Source organism: Lactuca serriola, chromosome 5 (genome assembly GCF_051521515.1).
Source record: "Lactuca serriola cultivar US96UC23 chromosome 5, Lser_US96UC23_V15, whole genome shotgun sequence".
Classification (NCBI taxonomy): domain Eukaryota; kingdom Viridiplantae; phylum Streptophyta; class Magnoliopsida; order Asterales; family Asteraceae; genus Lactuca; species Lactuca serriola.
In genome coordinates, this window is record NC_136412.1 from 87,167,892 (window position 1) to 87,184,257 (window position 16,366).

General features: G+C 37.6%; 2 protein-coding genes across 3 annotated transcripts; one reads left to right on the forward strand and one right to left on the reverse strand.

The window, feature by feature from the left end:
• The first annotated feature begins 10,104 nt into the window (after positions 1–10,104).
• IMPL1 (myo-inositol monophosphatase like 1) lies at positions 10,105–12,441 on the forward strand. The gene is made up of 9 exons (XM_079000585.1): positions 10,105–10,665; positions 10,799–10,866; positions 10,961–11,094; positions 11,187–11,275; positions 11,387–11,444; positions 11,544–11,695; positions 11,780–11,893; positions 11,989–12,090; positions 12,224–12,441. The coding sequence occupies exons 1-9, from the start codon at positions 10,327–10,329 to the stop codon at positions 12,320–12,322; spliced, it is 1,155 nt and encodes a 384-aa protein (XP_078856711.1). The 5' UTR covers positions 10,105–10,326; the 3' UTR covers positions 12,323–12,441.
• Positions 12,442–14,113: 1,672 nt separating this feature from the next.
• LOC145052722 (protein PHLOEM PROTEIN 2-LIKE A1-like) lies at positions 14,114–15,696 on the reverse strand. 2 transcript variants are annotated; one of them, XM_079000587.1, is made up of 3 exons: positions 15,325–15,696; positions 14,781–14,899; positions 14,114–14,652 (listed from the first exon to the last, which is right to left on the reverse strand). In XM_079000587.1, exons 1-3 carry the CDS (start codon positions 15,679–15,681, stop codon positions 14,280–14,282), a joined length of 849 nt encoding a protein of 282 aa, XP_078856713.1. In that variant the 5' UTR covers positions 15,682–15,696; the 3' UTR covers positions 14,114–14,279. The 2 variants fall into 2 exon arrangements, with proteins under 2 accessions (XP_078856713.1, XP_078856712.1); XM_079000586.1 differs by having other exon boundaries at positions 14,781–14,902.
• Between the last annotated feature and the right edge of the window lie 670 nt (positions 15,697–16,366).

Genomic DNA, 16,366 nt, shown 5'->3' on the forward strand with positions numbered 1-16,366 from the left:
CGTGGATCTTGTATTTTGTATTAATGAATTAATTTGTTTAAAAGTAGGATTTGACCTTTTCACTACCTTTATTTTATAAAAATAACACTTTTAGTCCTTTATATAAAAGAATTTCACTTTTTAGTCCTTAAAACATTTTCTTGACACTTTTGTATCATAAACTTGTTGAAAAAACAGTTTTAATCCAAACTTTATTTTGTTAACAGCTTTAGCCCTTCCAGAATAGAGTTTCTCGGTTAGAACCCCATATTTCGCAACTTTTACAGTTTTGGCCCAAAATATAAAAAGTTTACATTTTTATCCTTTTTGGAATTGAAAAGCATTTTTGACCTTTGAAATAATTTTATTGCACTTCTTATCCCCTGTTTTGCATAATGTTTCATTTCAGCCCCTTTAAATTTCGTTTTTTTTTTTGCAATTATAGGCTTATTGGGCCGAAAAGCCCAAATTTAGCCCATTAAGCTAAATTTTTGCATTTCAAGTCCTTTGAAAATTCTAATATTCAGAATTATAGAAACTGTTTTGACCCTTTTGACCCTCAAGAAACCGCGACTTGACAGTTTTTAACCCAAGTTTTGTATTTTTGACAATTTAAGCCCTAAAATGGATTTTATGTTAGAATATGTTCCTCATAACCTTATAAGGTATTTTTCATGACTTGTTTAGTGTAAAATAACTTAGATTATGTTTTTTTCCTTTCTCATGTCATAGATCTCGAGTTAACACCCCTTTTGATTACATATATATATCACAAAAACACATAAAATCACACACATACATGCATAAAATCACACATAGCATACACATACACATAGATCTACACATTTTCTTGTATTCTCCCCCATAAAACATTTGAAAACCGAAAATAGAGGGGTATGAAGCTCACCTTGAGTTGTAGTTTTGGTTTTGAAGAGAGAAAAGAAGAAAATTTCGATCCTAGCAAGTCCTCTTGGTAGATCTCGAGTTTAGTGGCTTCTAAGGTGCAAGATCACAAGTTGGAATAGATTTAGAAGAGATTTTTGATGAAATGAAGTAGCTAGATCATGGATTTAACATCAACTTATCTTAGATGATGTGTTTGTGGGAAAAATCTCATTGAAAGCTTCCTAATTCTCGAAAACTTGGTGAAGAGTAGAGAGAGTTTCCTTGAGAGAGTTTGTGTAACATCCGGATTCCCAGGTATAATATTTTATTCCTTTATTTTTGGAAGTTGTGAGGGGACTCGGCGAGTTGGTGTTTAAACTCGCCGAGTATGGTCGCGGATTCTTATCTAAGTTCACAGCTGGACTCGGCGAGTTTATGAGTGGACTCGACGAGTCCACACTGTTTAATGAAACCCTAATTTCCTGGGTTTGGGACCTTTTTAAAGGCCCTTAGGGCCGTCATTTGCGGCTACCAAACCCCAGAGAGAAACCCTAAGAGATCTAGAGTGTTTGTGAGGAAGGAGAGACCATTTGTGATCATTTTGTTGGTGTAATTGCAAGAAGGAGGAAACCAAGGCAAGAGGAGGCTAAAGGAGGTGTGATTCTGGTGATTTTAGAGCTCATAGACTTCATCTTGAGGTATTTTTTGGACCTTCTTCAGTTGTGGTGTTGATTCCTAGAGTTAGGGTTTTCTAACCCCCTTTAGAGGATGGATTTGTGGAGCAATTGGTCCCTTCTCGAGTTCATGCTTTGGATCTGGACTCAAAGAGGTCCAGAGACCTTCCCTTGGGGCTTTTTGGAGTTATTTTGGGAGTCATGAACTTAGGATGTTATTTTGGGACTAAATCACTAAGTAAGACCATCTAGATGCTATTTAAGTGTCAAGGTCTGAACTTTACGTGATTATCACGCTTGGGAAGGTCAGATCTATGGATTAAAGGAAATGATCTGACCTCAGGAGGTCTATGGAGTTTGTGCATGGCATGAACTCGCCGAGTCCAAAGGTCAGACTCGGCGAGTAGGGTTAGAGTTTCCCGTAAATCGCTCAGTGTGTAGACTTGCCGAGTTGGGGAAATAACTCAGTGAGTCAGAGAGGGATTAAAGGACTGGAGTTCAAGGCGGAACTCGTCGAGTTGTTCTTGAGACTCGACGAGTTGAGTCGGGGTGGCCCCACGATTCATGCCAGGTGTGACTCATCGAGCAAGGGGAGGAACTCGACGTGCTAAGCGGGACTAATGAGTTAGTGGACACGTGTAGACTCGCCGAGTCGCCCAAGTGCACTCGACGAGTCGGGTCAAAGTTTGACCGTTGACTTTTGTTGACTTTTAGGGTTTGGTCAACAGTGAGGCCTTTAAGCCAAGAGAGGGGTAAAATGGTCTTTTACCCTTCTGAGGGTGTTAAGAAAGGTTTGAGTATAGTTATATTTATGAGAGTATTTACTTTATGTGATTAGGCAGAGGCTAGATCATATTTCTACCGAGTTAGAGACTTACCGAGACACCTAAGGTGAGTCTTCTCACTATACGTACCTAGAGTGGTATTATATGTTGACCAGAGGGTCCTACGTGTTATATATGAGATTATGTGTTATATGTTATATGTATGTTGTATGATGTTATAAACCGGACCGGAGGGTCCAACGATACATACCGGGCCGGAGGGTCCAACGAGTTATGACCGGACCAGAGGGTCCAAAGAGCTACGGGACTGGAGGGTCCTGCTGAGACACATCGACCGGAGGGTCGTATTATAGCCTCGAGTGGCGTATGTGTTGTATGCGGTATTTTGGAGAACTCACTAAGCATTTATGCTTACAGTTGTTGTGTTATGTGTTTCAGGTACTAGCGAGGACCGTGGAAAGGTGCCGGCGTGACTCGTACACACTAGAGAGAGAGAGAGAGAGTTTGATTTTTATGATCTTGGGATATATTATGTTTCAAAAACTACTGTTGGAAATATTTGAGAATATTTTTATATGAACTTGGTTGATAAAAAATGAAAATTTTGTTTTGAAATTTACGTTGTTACAGATTGAGTGACTTTGTGTGTGTGTGTTTGTGGTGTGTTCAGCCGAGAGAAGAAAGAGAGAGGAAGAGAGAGATCTTGGATGGGATAGTTGCATGGAAATATTGAAGAATGCATGGAGAACCTATGGATATGTGTGAGGTGGCATAGGAAAAGTCAACTCTTCCTTTCTTTTGTGGGTTGGGCCGAGAATGGAGAGGGGAAGAGAAAAGATTTGGGCTTTTTGCCCTTAAGCCCATATTATGGTTAAGTTAGATGATGCTTGGCCTAAATAAATCAAAGTATAATTATTATGACCTATTAGGGCTAAATTAATTTGGTTGTGACCCATTAAGGCCCAAAATATTATGTTTTGTGTATATGGGTCCAATTAGGGCCCATTAGAGAGTTCTAGATTCAAGATGGATAAATTGGAAGTTTATTAGTCCATTAGGCCCAATAAGGATATCCTAGTCCAAAATGGACTTAAATCGGGATTTCAAAGATTTCCAATTCTTTGTTGACCATTTGTAGTGCTAGAATGAAGTATTTGATGAAGTTTTGTTGATATAGAATAAGCATCATGCATGCTTTCATGTTATTGATTCATAGTTGTTATAAGTGTTGTAGTTACAAGGCCTCAAAATTCCTAGTTGTGACATCATCCCCCCGTTAAAGGGAATTTAGTCCCGAAATTCTTTTGAAAGCTAGATTTGAGAATGCGAGAATAGATGAGGGTACTTCTGCTTCATTTGATCTTCGCGTTCCCACATGAATTCTGGTCCGCACCTCGCGTTCCATCGAACTTTCACAATTGGAATGCGGCTCTACTTGGTACGCTTCACCTCTCGGTCCATGATTTCAACTGGCTCCTCGATGAACAGAAGGTTCTCATTGATTTCAATCTCCTCTAAAGGAATGACGAGAGTCTCGTCAGATAAGCACTTTTTCAAGTTGGAGACGTGGAACACAGGGTGTACACTGCTGAGCTCGGCGGGTAGCTGCAGTCTATAAGCCACTGGACCGATTCGGGCAAGAATCTCGAAGGGTCCAATGTATCGAGGGTTCAGTTTGCCCCGCTTCCCAAAATGAATCACCCCTTTACAAAGAGAGACTTTTAGTAGCACCCTATATCCGACTTGAAATTCCAAGGGCTTTCTTCGTTTATCGGCGTAACTCTTTTATCTGTCTCGGGATGATTACAGTCGTGCTCTGATTTGAATTATCTTCTCAGTCGTCTCGCGTATGATTTTCGGTCCCATTAAGGCGTTGTTTAGAGTCTGCCCTCCCGCTAGTTGGGTGTCTCTTACCTCAGCCCAGCACAACGGTGATCTACATTTACGCCCGTATAGTGCTTCGAAAGGAGCAACTTTGATACTCGAGTGATAAATGTTGTTGTATGAGAACTTGATCAAAGTCAAGTGCGTATCCCGTGATTTTCCAAAGTCTATCACACACACTCGGAGCATATCTTCTAGTGTTTGAATGGTTCGCTCACTTTGACCATCCGTTTGTGGGTGGTAGGCAGTGCTCATGTCAAGTTGTGTTCCCATAACTTTCTGAAGCGATTGCCAAAAGCGTGAAGTAAATCTACTATCTCTATTTGAGATGATAGGTATCGGTACACCGTAGAGTCTCACAATTTCTTTGATGTAGATTCTTGTCAGGCGCTCCATCTTGTATGATTCTTTTATTGGTAGGAAATGGGCGGATTTCGTTAGTCTATCAACTATTACCCAGATCGTGTCCAAACCGTCCGTCGACTTGGGTAGTTTGGTCACAAAATCCACGGTAATCCTTTCCCATTTCCACTTGGGAATTACTGGCTGTTGTAGTAATCCAGAGGGCTTATGATATTCCACCTTTACTTTAGCACAAGTGAGGCACTTGCTCACGTAAGTGGCAATCTCTGCCTTCATATTAGGCCACCAATAATGTTGCTTAACATCCAAGTACATTTTGTCTGAACCCGGATGGATGGAGTATCGCGTCTTGTGGGCTTTGTTCATGACTACCTCTATGAATCCCCCAAGTTTAGGGACCCATATGCGGTTCATGAAGTAATATGTTCCGTCTTCCTTCACCTCCAAGTTCTTCTCCATTCCACGCAACACTTCACTTGTTTTGTTTTCCGCCTTCATGGCCTCTGACTGGGTTGTCCTGATTTGTGAGGTCAGGTGGGATTGGATGGTTATTGAGAGAGTTTTCACACGACGATTTGTGTATTCTTTTCGACTCAAGGCATCGGCTACCACGTTATCCTTGCCTGGGTGGTACTTGATTTCGCACTCGTAGTCGTTTAGCAGTTCGACCCATCTTCGTTGCCTCATGTTTAGCCCCTTTTGATTCAAGATGTGCTGGAGACTCTTGTGGTCGGTGAAGATAGTGCACATGGTATCGTACAGGTAGTGTCTCCAAATCTTCAGGGCGAAGACCACTGCTCCCAGCTCCAGATCGTGGGTCGTGTAATTCACTTCGTGAGTCTTTAGTTGCCGAGACGCGTAAGCTATCACCTTTCCACGTTGCATGCGTACACAACCTAAACCCTGATTTGACGCATCGCAGTAGACTATAAAGTCTTCCGTTCCTTCGGGTAGCGCTAGCACCGGCGCACTGCAGAGTGCTTGCTTCAGAGATCGAAACGCGGCTTCCTGCTTGTCCGTCCATACGAAAGGGTACGCCCTTTTGTGTAAGCATGGTAAGCGGTTTGGACGTCTTAGAGAAGTTCTGGATGAATCTCCTGTAATAGCCTGCGAGACCCAGAAATTGGCGAATTTCTGTGGGTGTTGTTGGAATTGCCCATCCTTCGATGGCTTGGATTTTAGAAGGATCCACATGAATTCCTTCCTGACTAACAACATGGCCCAAAAAGTTCACACTTCGGATCCAAAACTCGCACTTGGAGAGTTTTGCGTATAACTTTTCGGTTCATAGGGTTTCTAGGATTTGTCAAAGATGTTGGCCGTGTTCTTCTTCGTTTCGGGAATATACGAGGATATCATCGATGAAAACGATTACGAAGTTATCAAGAAAAGGTCGGCAAATTCGATTCATTAGGTCCATGAATGCGGCAGGAGCATTCGTTAGACCAAAGGCATTACAACAATTTCGTAATGTCTGTAACGAGTTCGGAAGGCGGTTTTTGGAATATCCTCCTCCCGGACCTTGAGTTGGTGGTATCCAGATCGCAGATCTATCTTTGAGAAGTGACTAGCTCCTTGGAGCTGGTCAAATAGGTCGTCGATTCGTGGAAGTGGATATCGGTTTTTGACAGTGAGCTTGTTAAGTTCTTTGTAGTCGATACACATCCGGAAGGTACCGTCTTTCTTCTTGACAAAGAGAACTGGAGCTCCCCAAGGTGAGAAACTGGGTCGGATGAATCATTTATCCAAAAGCTCACTGAGTTGGCCTTAGTGCATTCGACCTGCAAGTACAGTGAGGAAAACTCACCTCACAAGATGGACAAAAGATGATGAGGTCTCGACTCCGAATCTCAGCTTTAATCGACACCTATTCCAACCAAATGACCAATTTCAATAAAAATCCCAAAATACCCCTTAAGGTTAAACTTGTTCAAAGTCAAAGTCAATTATCCTCACATCATGGCGAGGAATTGGTCACGTTGTGGTAGTGCACCTGGTCCAATTCCCACTCGACTCAGTCAAAGAAACCACCTGAATTGGCATCACTACGTGAACACCCATTCTCACGTCATGAGCTCCAAGGGTTCTAACAGAAAAACGAGAATGCTCTGATTCTAACGAAGTGGGATCTTACATCTCATGTTGTGAGCGTTTTCTGAGGCTAAGGGTCACCATCTTAAGTCATTATTCCATTAAGTCTTCGAATCCACTTCATCCAGAAGTCAAAGGGGACCCCTAAGGTCCATAAAAATGTTTCCTTTATGGTCATGAATGCACCAAACATGATCATCCATTTTATAGGTTAAAAAGGGAAAAAAATGAGCTTTAATCTTGCATGCATGCGTCAAACCTATTCCATCTTTCAGATCTGAACCATATTATGCGATAAGGACTCTTAGAATTCATAAAGTCGCCAACTTTATGTATTTACTCCACTCAAGAATGCAATAACATCAATAAGATGGACAACACTCAAAATCTACCCATGATAAATAATAAAGTTGGAGCCTTTGATACCTACAAGGGTCCAAAAGCAGGAAAAAGATAGTGATGAAGATGAAACTTTGCCCACACACCACCACTAGAGCACTTCCTTCTTCTTCTTTTCTTCTTCTTTAAGCTAGAAATGCACCCAATGACAAAAGTCTCTTAGGGAGGAGTGAGACTATGGTTTATGGAGGTCTAGAGAGTGTAGGATGTTGAGGGTGAGAAACCTTAGCCCTCTCATTCCTTTAAATACCGAAAACTTAGGCTTTTTGGTCACCAGCCGCCATCACGTCGTGAGCATTAGACTGCTCATGTCGTAAGCCCTAAAATGATGTGTGGGTCTAAATCACTCTTCGTGACATGAGAATGCATTCCTCACGTAGTCAGAAGGGCAAATATGGAAACTTTTAATTTTACAATATTAAAGATAATATGCACCTGATCCGGGTGTTACATATTTATCTATTAATTAACAATTAATTAAATATATTAAATCAAAAAAGGATTGACTAATTAAATTAATCAAATAATTTAATCCTAATCCTTACCTTTTAAATTTTCGTAAAATAGGTATAGGATTTATCCAATTTTAATTATCTCTTTTTAGGCAAGTAAAATGATAATTACCAAAATTTGAAAAACCATAACAACTTACCTAATTTTCAAAATTTTAAGGAAGGAAACCCTAACCCTAATTTCAAAACTTGGGGAGGAAGGTTAGGGCTTCAAAACCATAACCCTAATTTCAAAATTTTAAGCCTTTTAGGCTTTAATTTTCATAAATGTCGTGTCTCTAGTGGAATCACACCCAATATAGCAAGATGAAGATTATGGAGAGAGGAGAGGGGTAGCTTGAAAATTTTGGTTATCTCTTGAATGATCTGGTGAATGAAATGTAGAGGCTCTAAGGGTCCTTATATAGTGGTACAAGGAAACCCTAGATAGCCCTAATTTGAATTAAATAATATTAATTCAAATTTGGTAATTATCTTTTTCTCTATTATCCACATGAGATATTTTAGAAACCCTAGAATATCCCTCCAAAAAATGTCCACCCCATGTGTGGAAGGTTCTGGAGCCTTTTGTTCAACTATTAAACAATTGCACTTTAGACCCTTCACTTTTAATTAATTCATTTGATCCCAAAATTAATTCCAATTAATTTATGATTAATTATTAATCATATATTACTATTTCTAATTAATATATTATGAAATTATTTATTTCAATTTATTAATCAAATAATAAATCAACCTCTATCTCCAAAAATTATTATGTCCAATTGCTAGGTTTGAGAGCAACCAAAAATGATTATGCTACCATTAATTCAAGTTTATACCAATTATAGTTATGGGTTTAGACACCTAATCCAATAATTAAATCATACGATCCTAAAAATATCGCCACGTCGTGGCCACCCAAAATGAAGACTTAAAATATAACGTATTGGCTCATACCTGAAACGGGTGCTACAAGTTAGGGTAGAGAAGAGATAGAGTTAAAGACAAAGATTAAGTATGAGTAGAGTATGAGAAGATCCTGAGAAGAGGCTAAGAGAAGAGTATGAGAACCAAAGTAAAAAAGAAAGATTAGAGAAGAAAGATAAAAGAGATATATGAAAGATAAGAAAAGATATAAGAATAATTCACCAAACATGTTTTGTCTGATATTGCATAGATTTTTTTTTTTTTTTTGCAGGTTCAACTTCTAGCATCTTTGGTACTAGAATAGAAGACAGTAGCACAAGGAAGAAATAAATAATAGGTCGTTGTTTATTGTATTCCTTTGTTGTTCGACTTTGTATGTATAATTTTATTGTAAACCCATGATTTGTCCTGGGATGTAAAGGTTTTAATTAGAGTAGAATTCCACATTGTATAGATAAAAGTTTGATATATCCCTTAGATTATATATATAGAAATCTGGGTCGTTAGAACAAGATTGGTGGCTAAAAAGAAAGGGAATCAGGAAATAAAAGAGGAACGAATTGATTTGATGGCTGATGAAGGGGGTGAAGAACAAAATAAGGTTCTTGAACTTGAAGCAGAGGTGAAGGATGGTGTTCAAATGAAGAAGAAGAAGAAGAATAAGAAGGAGAAGAAGAAGAGAAGTAGGAAAAGAGGTTAGAAAAGGCACAATGGGAACACACCGGGATTATTAGTTGAAAAGAAAGGGAATCAGGAAAAAAGAACGAGCTAATTTGATGGATGATGAAGGATGTGAAGAACAAAATAGCGTTTCTGAACCTAAAGCAGAGGCGAAACATAGTGTTCGTACGAAGAAGAAGAGAGGTAAGAAAAGAAGTCGGAAAAGGGCATAATGGGAACACTGGGGATGCTATTAAATCTGAAAAAAAAAGTCCTTACACAGAAAGAAAACATGAAGCTTCTAACTCCAACATGAAGGATGGTTTAAAGCTGAAGTATTATGCCAAAAACCTGAAGCAGAGGCGAAACATGGTCTTTCTCCCTCACTGTGGCTGATTCCCTTCTAACAGTCCTTTTACACTTTTCAAAGTCAACAAGTGTCCATATGACAAAGAGGTAACCAGATTATCCTTTTATTTTATCCAAAGTGACCAATTAAACTTGACAACCTTTATTTATTCATAAAGCATGGAAGTAGGTTAAAGGACCGGATGAACAAATTTGAAACATATTGTTTGACTAATATGTGATTTGCTCTATATTTCCACATAGGGATGAACATATGGACTGGGGAATCGGTCGGAACTGGAACCCGATGGAACCGGTCAGGCCGGGATCGGGATGATATTAATGTTGATTTTTTGAACCGAAACCGGTAGAATCGGCAAAAACTGAAACTGTACGTTGCTATTTCTCAAGGACCGGTTCCAACATCGAAGGCTCGGCAAGAACCGGTAGGAACCGGAACCGGTATAACCGGCGGTCCGGTTCGGTTCCTACTTTCCACCAAATTCGGTTCCGAGGTGGGTTCCTTTCCTCATCTATTTCCACATCTAATTTTATTTTAATTTAATAGAAAAAAAACAAACAAAATGTGCATTTTAAGTTTACAATTTTGTGCACAACCGCAAAATTCCAGTTTGATATTCTTGCTACGAATTTTGCGATGGAGATGCTGTGAACAAACGATTTGTCGGGAAGTGAGACCATTATCGGATTCATCAAATGAGTGCTGCTAAGAACATGATGTAAACCCTCAACTAAGTGAGGATCGAAAGAGATTGAACTGGTGGAATCAAAAGCACAGACCCAGAATTCTCTGCGCGAAAAAACTATCGAAGAATGGGAACTTTTCCGGTTTCATCATCAAGAATCTTCTCTTCGAGATTCAATCAAATCCCCAATTCAGTTCACTCGTTTATCGATCCTGTTAAACCCTATAATTTCACTTCAAATTCTCAACATCATCGTCCTGGTCAATTTAGCCTTACTACTAGCAATCCTGTGTGTTTATGTTTGAAGTCGAGATTATCATGCCGCAGTACTACCACAAAAGCAGCGCTATCAGAAATCTCTTATCAGAATCTGACATACTCCAAGATCGGTGCATCATCAACCGGTCCTATTCCATCTTCCCAGCTCCTCGAAAGCGTCGAAATCGCTGCCAAAACCGGTGCCGAGGTTTAAACAATCCTATCTCTGAATCTCTCTCACGATACTAGGGCACTTGAAATTGAGTACCTTCTATTGCTCTACAATAAATTAGATCCCCTTTCTCATGAATTCTTGCTTATATATTTGTTTGTATTCCCAGGTTGTGATGGAAGCTGTAAATAAGCCTAGAAACATCAGCTATAAAGGACTCACTGATTTAGTTACCGAGTATGTCTACAAACTTCCTTCTTCTACACACACATTAACTTCTTTGAATTCTTCCATGGTGTATAATGGAGATTTAGTTATTGCTTACATACAGCACAGATAAAATGAGCGAGGCAGCCATTCTTAATGTCGTAAGGAAGAATTTCCCAGATCATCTTATTCTAGGGGAAGAAGGAGGTGTCATTGGAGATTCATCTTCTGATTATCTTTGGTGCATAGACCCTTTGGGTATGTAATTCAACTTTTTTTTTTTTTTTTTTTTTTTTTTTTTTTTTTACATTGACTTGAAATATATATACTCATTTCTTTCAAATATATAGATGGGACAACAAATTTTGCTCATGGGTATCCAAGCTTTGCAGTCTCTGTAGGAGTGCTTTTCAAAGGAAAGCCTGCAGCAGCTGCTGTGGTATATATATCATTAACTATTAAACCTATTTAACTTTTTTAATTTAATGGCTTAAATTTACAAAATATTTTTTATAATTGTTATTGAGCTTCTTTACATTTTTGTTGGTAGGTAGAGTTTGTTGGAGGTGCCATGTGTTGGAACACACGCACATTTTCTGCGGTTTCTGGTATGAAGTAATTAAATTATTTCGGTGAATGTATTTATAATAATAATTAATTAAGCATAAATTAAAAAGTGAGTATTTTAAATTTTTATGTAATTTTAGGTGGAGGTGCATTTTGTAATGGGCAAAAAATTCATGTTAGTCAGACTGATAAGGTCGAACGATCTCTACTGGTGACCGGGTTTGGATACGAACATGATGATCCATGGGCTGCTAATATGAACTTATTCAAAGAATTTACTGACATCAGTCGGGTAAAATATTTAATTTTATTATTATTATTATTATTATTATTTTTCATTTTGTGATTTTTATGATAAGGATTGAGTTTTTTTTAGGGTGTGAGAAGATTAGGTGCAGCTGCTGTGGATATGTGCCACGTGGCTTTGGGCATTGTAGAAGCATATTGGGAGTTTCGTCTCAAGCCATGGGATATGGCTGCTGGTGTTTTGGTAAATGCTAGTATTTAATTATTTATCCTCAAAATTAGCTTAAAAACTCTATTTTATTTTTTTTTAAATGTTTTTTTTTTTTTTAAATCGAGCAGATAGTTGAAGAAGCTGGTGGGACAGTTTCTTGTATGGATGGTGGAAAATTTACTGTGTTTGACAGATCGCTTTTGGTTTCAAATGGTGTATTGCATGCTAAGGTATGTTTTTCAATTTACATGTATGAATTAGTTAAATGCAAAAAATAAAAACGTACTTTTATTTATTTATTTATTTATTTTTTTAAACTTATGTTGTAATCGAAGTGCTAACTTTGTTGCGTTTGAATTGTAGCTTTTAGAGAAAATTGGTGCTGCTACAGAGGAACTTAAAGGCAAGGGGATTGATTTCTCTTTATGGTATAAGCCAGATGATTATAACACAGAATTATGATTAACATAAGACTAATACGGCTTATTGTTATTTGTTTGTTTTAATTTTCTTTTTTATTTATTTACTTTTGACTGCATTGTAGAGTTATAAGCAAAATATATTTTGTACTTTTTCTTGTCCTCCTATGTATACTACTTTATATCTATCAATAAGCATACATCACTATAAGTTTCTCCATGAAAATTGGCATGAATGATGAATGCATCTTATCATCTTACAAGGAGTTGATTATCATGATATATCATAAATTTTCGTGCCTTGTTGCCAATCAATATAATCTCAAAACTCAAACAGAAGTTTAAATATATTGCCGTTAATATACTTATGAGCTATAAAGTCCAAATGGATAATATAGATCATTAAATAGCAAATATGATCGAATCATTATAAGACAAATAGGAGTTTGGGTATATGGATAATAGTAACTTGTTAATCATAAAGCCCACAAGCCTAAAATATATAATTAATTACTAAATTTAATCCATCAACATTAAGGGTGTTCCGTGTTCGGAAACAAATTTTTATGAGCTTTAAGTTTCTAAGTGAAAAACCGAATTAAAGAAAAAGGTTCATTCAATATTATGAGCTTTTGGCTTTTATTTTAAACAAAGTGTTAGGGTGTGAAGTCTTGTTCAAATGTGCCATTGGTATTCAAGTGTGCCACTTGGAACTTGGAAGTTTGGTGCGCCATCTGGAAGCAATATGTGCCACCTTGGTACTTGATGCACTCCTAAGGCTAAAGGGAGTGGTATAGCATCTAAGTTGTAAGAGATAGAGAGTGATAGCATTTAAAATTTTGTATCCAAGTTGTAAGAGATAAGGAGTGATAACATTTAAAAGGTTGTTTTATTTTAGTTAAAAAAAAAAGAAATGAGAAATAAGCCAATCACAACCTTTCTCTTCCATTTCTCTTTCTCTTTCTTGTCGCTAGGAGTCTGGCGAGTAACATTTGGCGATGCAGCGCATATGAAGGGAGTGGTCATAACAAGAGTGGCAAGCTGCAAGCGAGCTTTTGGCGAGAACCACTCCTTCCAGCCTAAGAAGCCAAGTGCACCCTTATGGATGTGTCAGGTATTGCTAGGTGCGCTTCTAAGTACATGACATGTGGTCATGTATATCCCACAAGACTAAAGATTCTAGAATCATCTGCATGACATCTTGTGATTGGTTGACAATAATTTTGGGCTTATTATGGATAAACTGACCATTCAAATTAAGGTTTTTTATGCTTGCCTATAAATAGACATATATCTCCCTTCATTATTCTTTGCACATAAAATTCAAGAGAACAATCATTGTGAGGTTGATAGTACATTTTTTGGAGCAGTTTGTAAGCAAGGGATTCTTTTGTTTGAGAGTTCAGTGAGATGCAACATTTAGTGATTGTAACTGTTCTCGATAGTTTAATAAAACATTCTTTCCCGTTTGCCCGTAGACGAATGTTTGACCGAACCATGTTAAATACTATGTTTAGTTTTTTATTTCAGTTTTTTGAAGTTTTATTCCGCAAATTTCACTAAACTTCGTTTATTGTTTGTCTGAAGTGCTTAACTTGTTTTGTTGAATTTCTAACATGAAAAACACTTAATCCAAAAGGTATTAGAAGTAACTTTTGAAAGTTTTTATCTTTTTATAATTTTAATGTAATTTACACCTTTCAAAACACACTACTTTTGTTGGACACTTGGAAGTTTGCCCTTATCGAGGACTTGAGCAGTTTAGATTGAATTGAGAATTAGGAATCCTACTAAACATCTTATTTGTGAACCTATGTGAACCCACATTGGCGTATTGAAATATTGGGAATCCTATAATTTTATATAGAAGTGGAAATTATAATTATAAGTATAACACCCATAGTCCTAAAAGAGACCATTATTAGATAACAGATATAGTCCGATCGATCACCAATAAAGCCCAACTCAATAAATGGTAACAAATATAGTCCGATCCGATCTCATTTTTTGGGTCTAATGGCCGCACCTTTGACTAGTAAACCCCTCTTCCAAGGCCCAGCTTCATGTTCGTAAAACGAGAACTCGATAAATCCTCCGTTCTTTGCTTCCGCCGTAAACTCGCCTACCGGAATCTCAAACCACCGCGATCTCGGCTTTTCCACCATGTTTTCCTTGTGTTCTTGTTTGCTTCCGTCCGGCAGGACGAGTCTGACGTTGATCGGAACTTCCCACCCGTAAGCAGGATCTTTCAGCATCAACATGAATACGACCTCGTATTTCATTCCCGGTGTTAATTTCGCCGTCTCAAATTTTCCGGCGACATCTAACCAACAAACGTTTAGCAATTCTGCAACATCTATACACTCTTGATCACTGCATAAACAAAGGAAAAGCTGGAATTTTTAATCGCCTGTGTTTTTTCTTTTACTTTCAATATTATAATCTATAAATATAAAAGCAACAATAATAATTTTTTGCTTTCGATTGTAATGAGTAATCACCTTGTTTCTTTAATGGAGGACCAATGCCAATAACGATTGTCGTCTTGCCAATCGATGGAGAGGTCCCTTGCAAACACCAAGAAGCAGTTGCCATTTGATGCCTTATCAACCCAATACTTCTGCTTCAACCAAAAAAAAAATTGCATAAGACGAGGGCATTCTCGTCATTTACCAAAACATAGGACACAAATTTCCATTGCTGCATTATTGTACCAAATGCTTAAAAGTTGAGTAAATTACAGTTTTTGCCCCTGTGTTCTATCACTTTTCTTCTATAAGTACAGAAGTATTATCTTTTGACTTTTTTCGTCCCTAAATCACTGTTTGGTAACCCTAATATGAAACCATTGGTCTTGAAGTCATGGGCGAAAAGGCTTAACAAACAGTGAGTGACTTAGGGACTGAATAAAACCAATAACAAACTTCTAAACTATATTCAGAAAAAGTGATATAACACAATTGTACTCTAGAAAGTAACATATCACATGGGTAAAACTTCTAAGTAAAGGAAAACTATAAAGATTGAGATACAAACATGACATACCATTCTCTTTTGGTTCAAAAACACACCAGCATAAAGCTGATCAATCGAAGACTTATCGATAACAATATCTGCATCCTTCAAAATGGCTTCACAGTCATGAGGTAAACGGTTCAATCGTGTGCTTGTGGTTTTTGCGGTTTGATGGTTTTCATGAGTCTGTGGTGCCGGTGTGGGTGATCTTGGAATCTGTTGAGTATCTGCTTCTTGTGATAATCCCGATCCCATTTTGATGTTGAAACCGCTAATTGAAATTGATAAATTAGTGTTGGAGAACCTCTTGTAGAGGGGTAGATTGGTTTTTGTCACAATCACTTTGGCAAAAAGTTGTGGTGTAATCCTCAAGGAATTGGATTCCATGGATCACTTAAAAGGAATCCTATGCTTGGGCCATTGTCATGGAAGGCCATTCTTTAGACCCCCTACAAGATTTCTAGAGAAGAGGTTAGTTAAGTCTTTTACACATACAGAGAAAATCCAGAGCGAATTCATGTGCCTTTTTGAGTGGGACAAAATAATATAATTTTTGTCATATTAAACGCAGTACAACTTGTTTTGTCATCTACCAATGAACAAGTCTTTAGAGTATATGTGTGGGACCCCAATGAAGTACAATTTACTTGCATAAGATATATCTTGATAGAACATTATTGCTCTAGGAAGGGGAATCGACCCGATACGAAAGCATTTTTTTATCTCATAATTTATTGTTCCATTTTAAAAGAGATGTTCAAAATGATGGTGACTTAGGAACGAAAGTGGCATTTGCTTGATGGGTCCTTAAAGTCTATTTTTTATTTGCCATCAATTTTGCTTTCTCAATTTTGAATCATTTGATGTTAATGAACCATATTCTTTTTAAACTATAAAATACAAAGGATTTTATTATAAATAAAACTAGCCATGTACCATAGTTCATAACAAGTCGAAGCTCGACATAAATACTTCATTCAAAAAAAGAAATGAAAATGTGAACGTTTGAAATACGGAATTAGATACTTCTCTAGTAAGAATATCTTCGATGGTTAACTTTTTAAAACTTTTT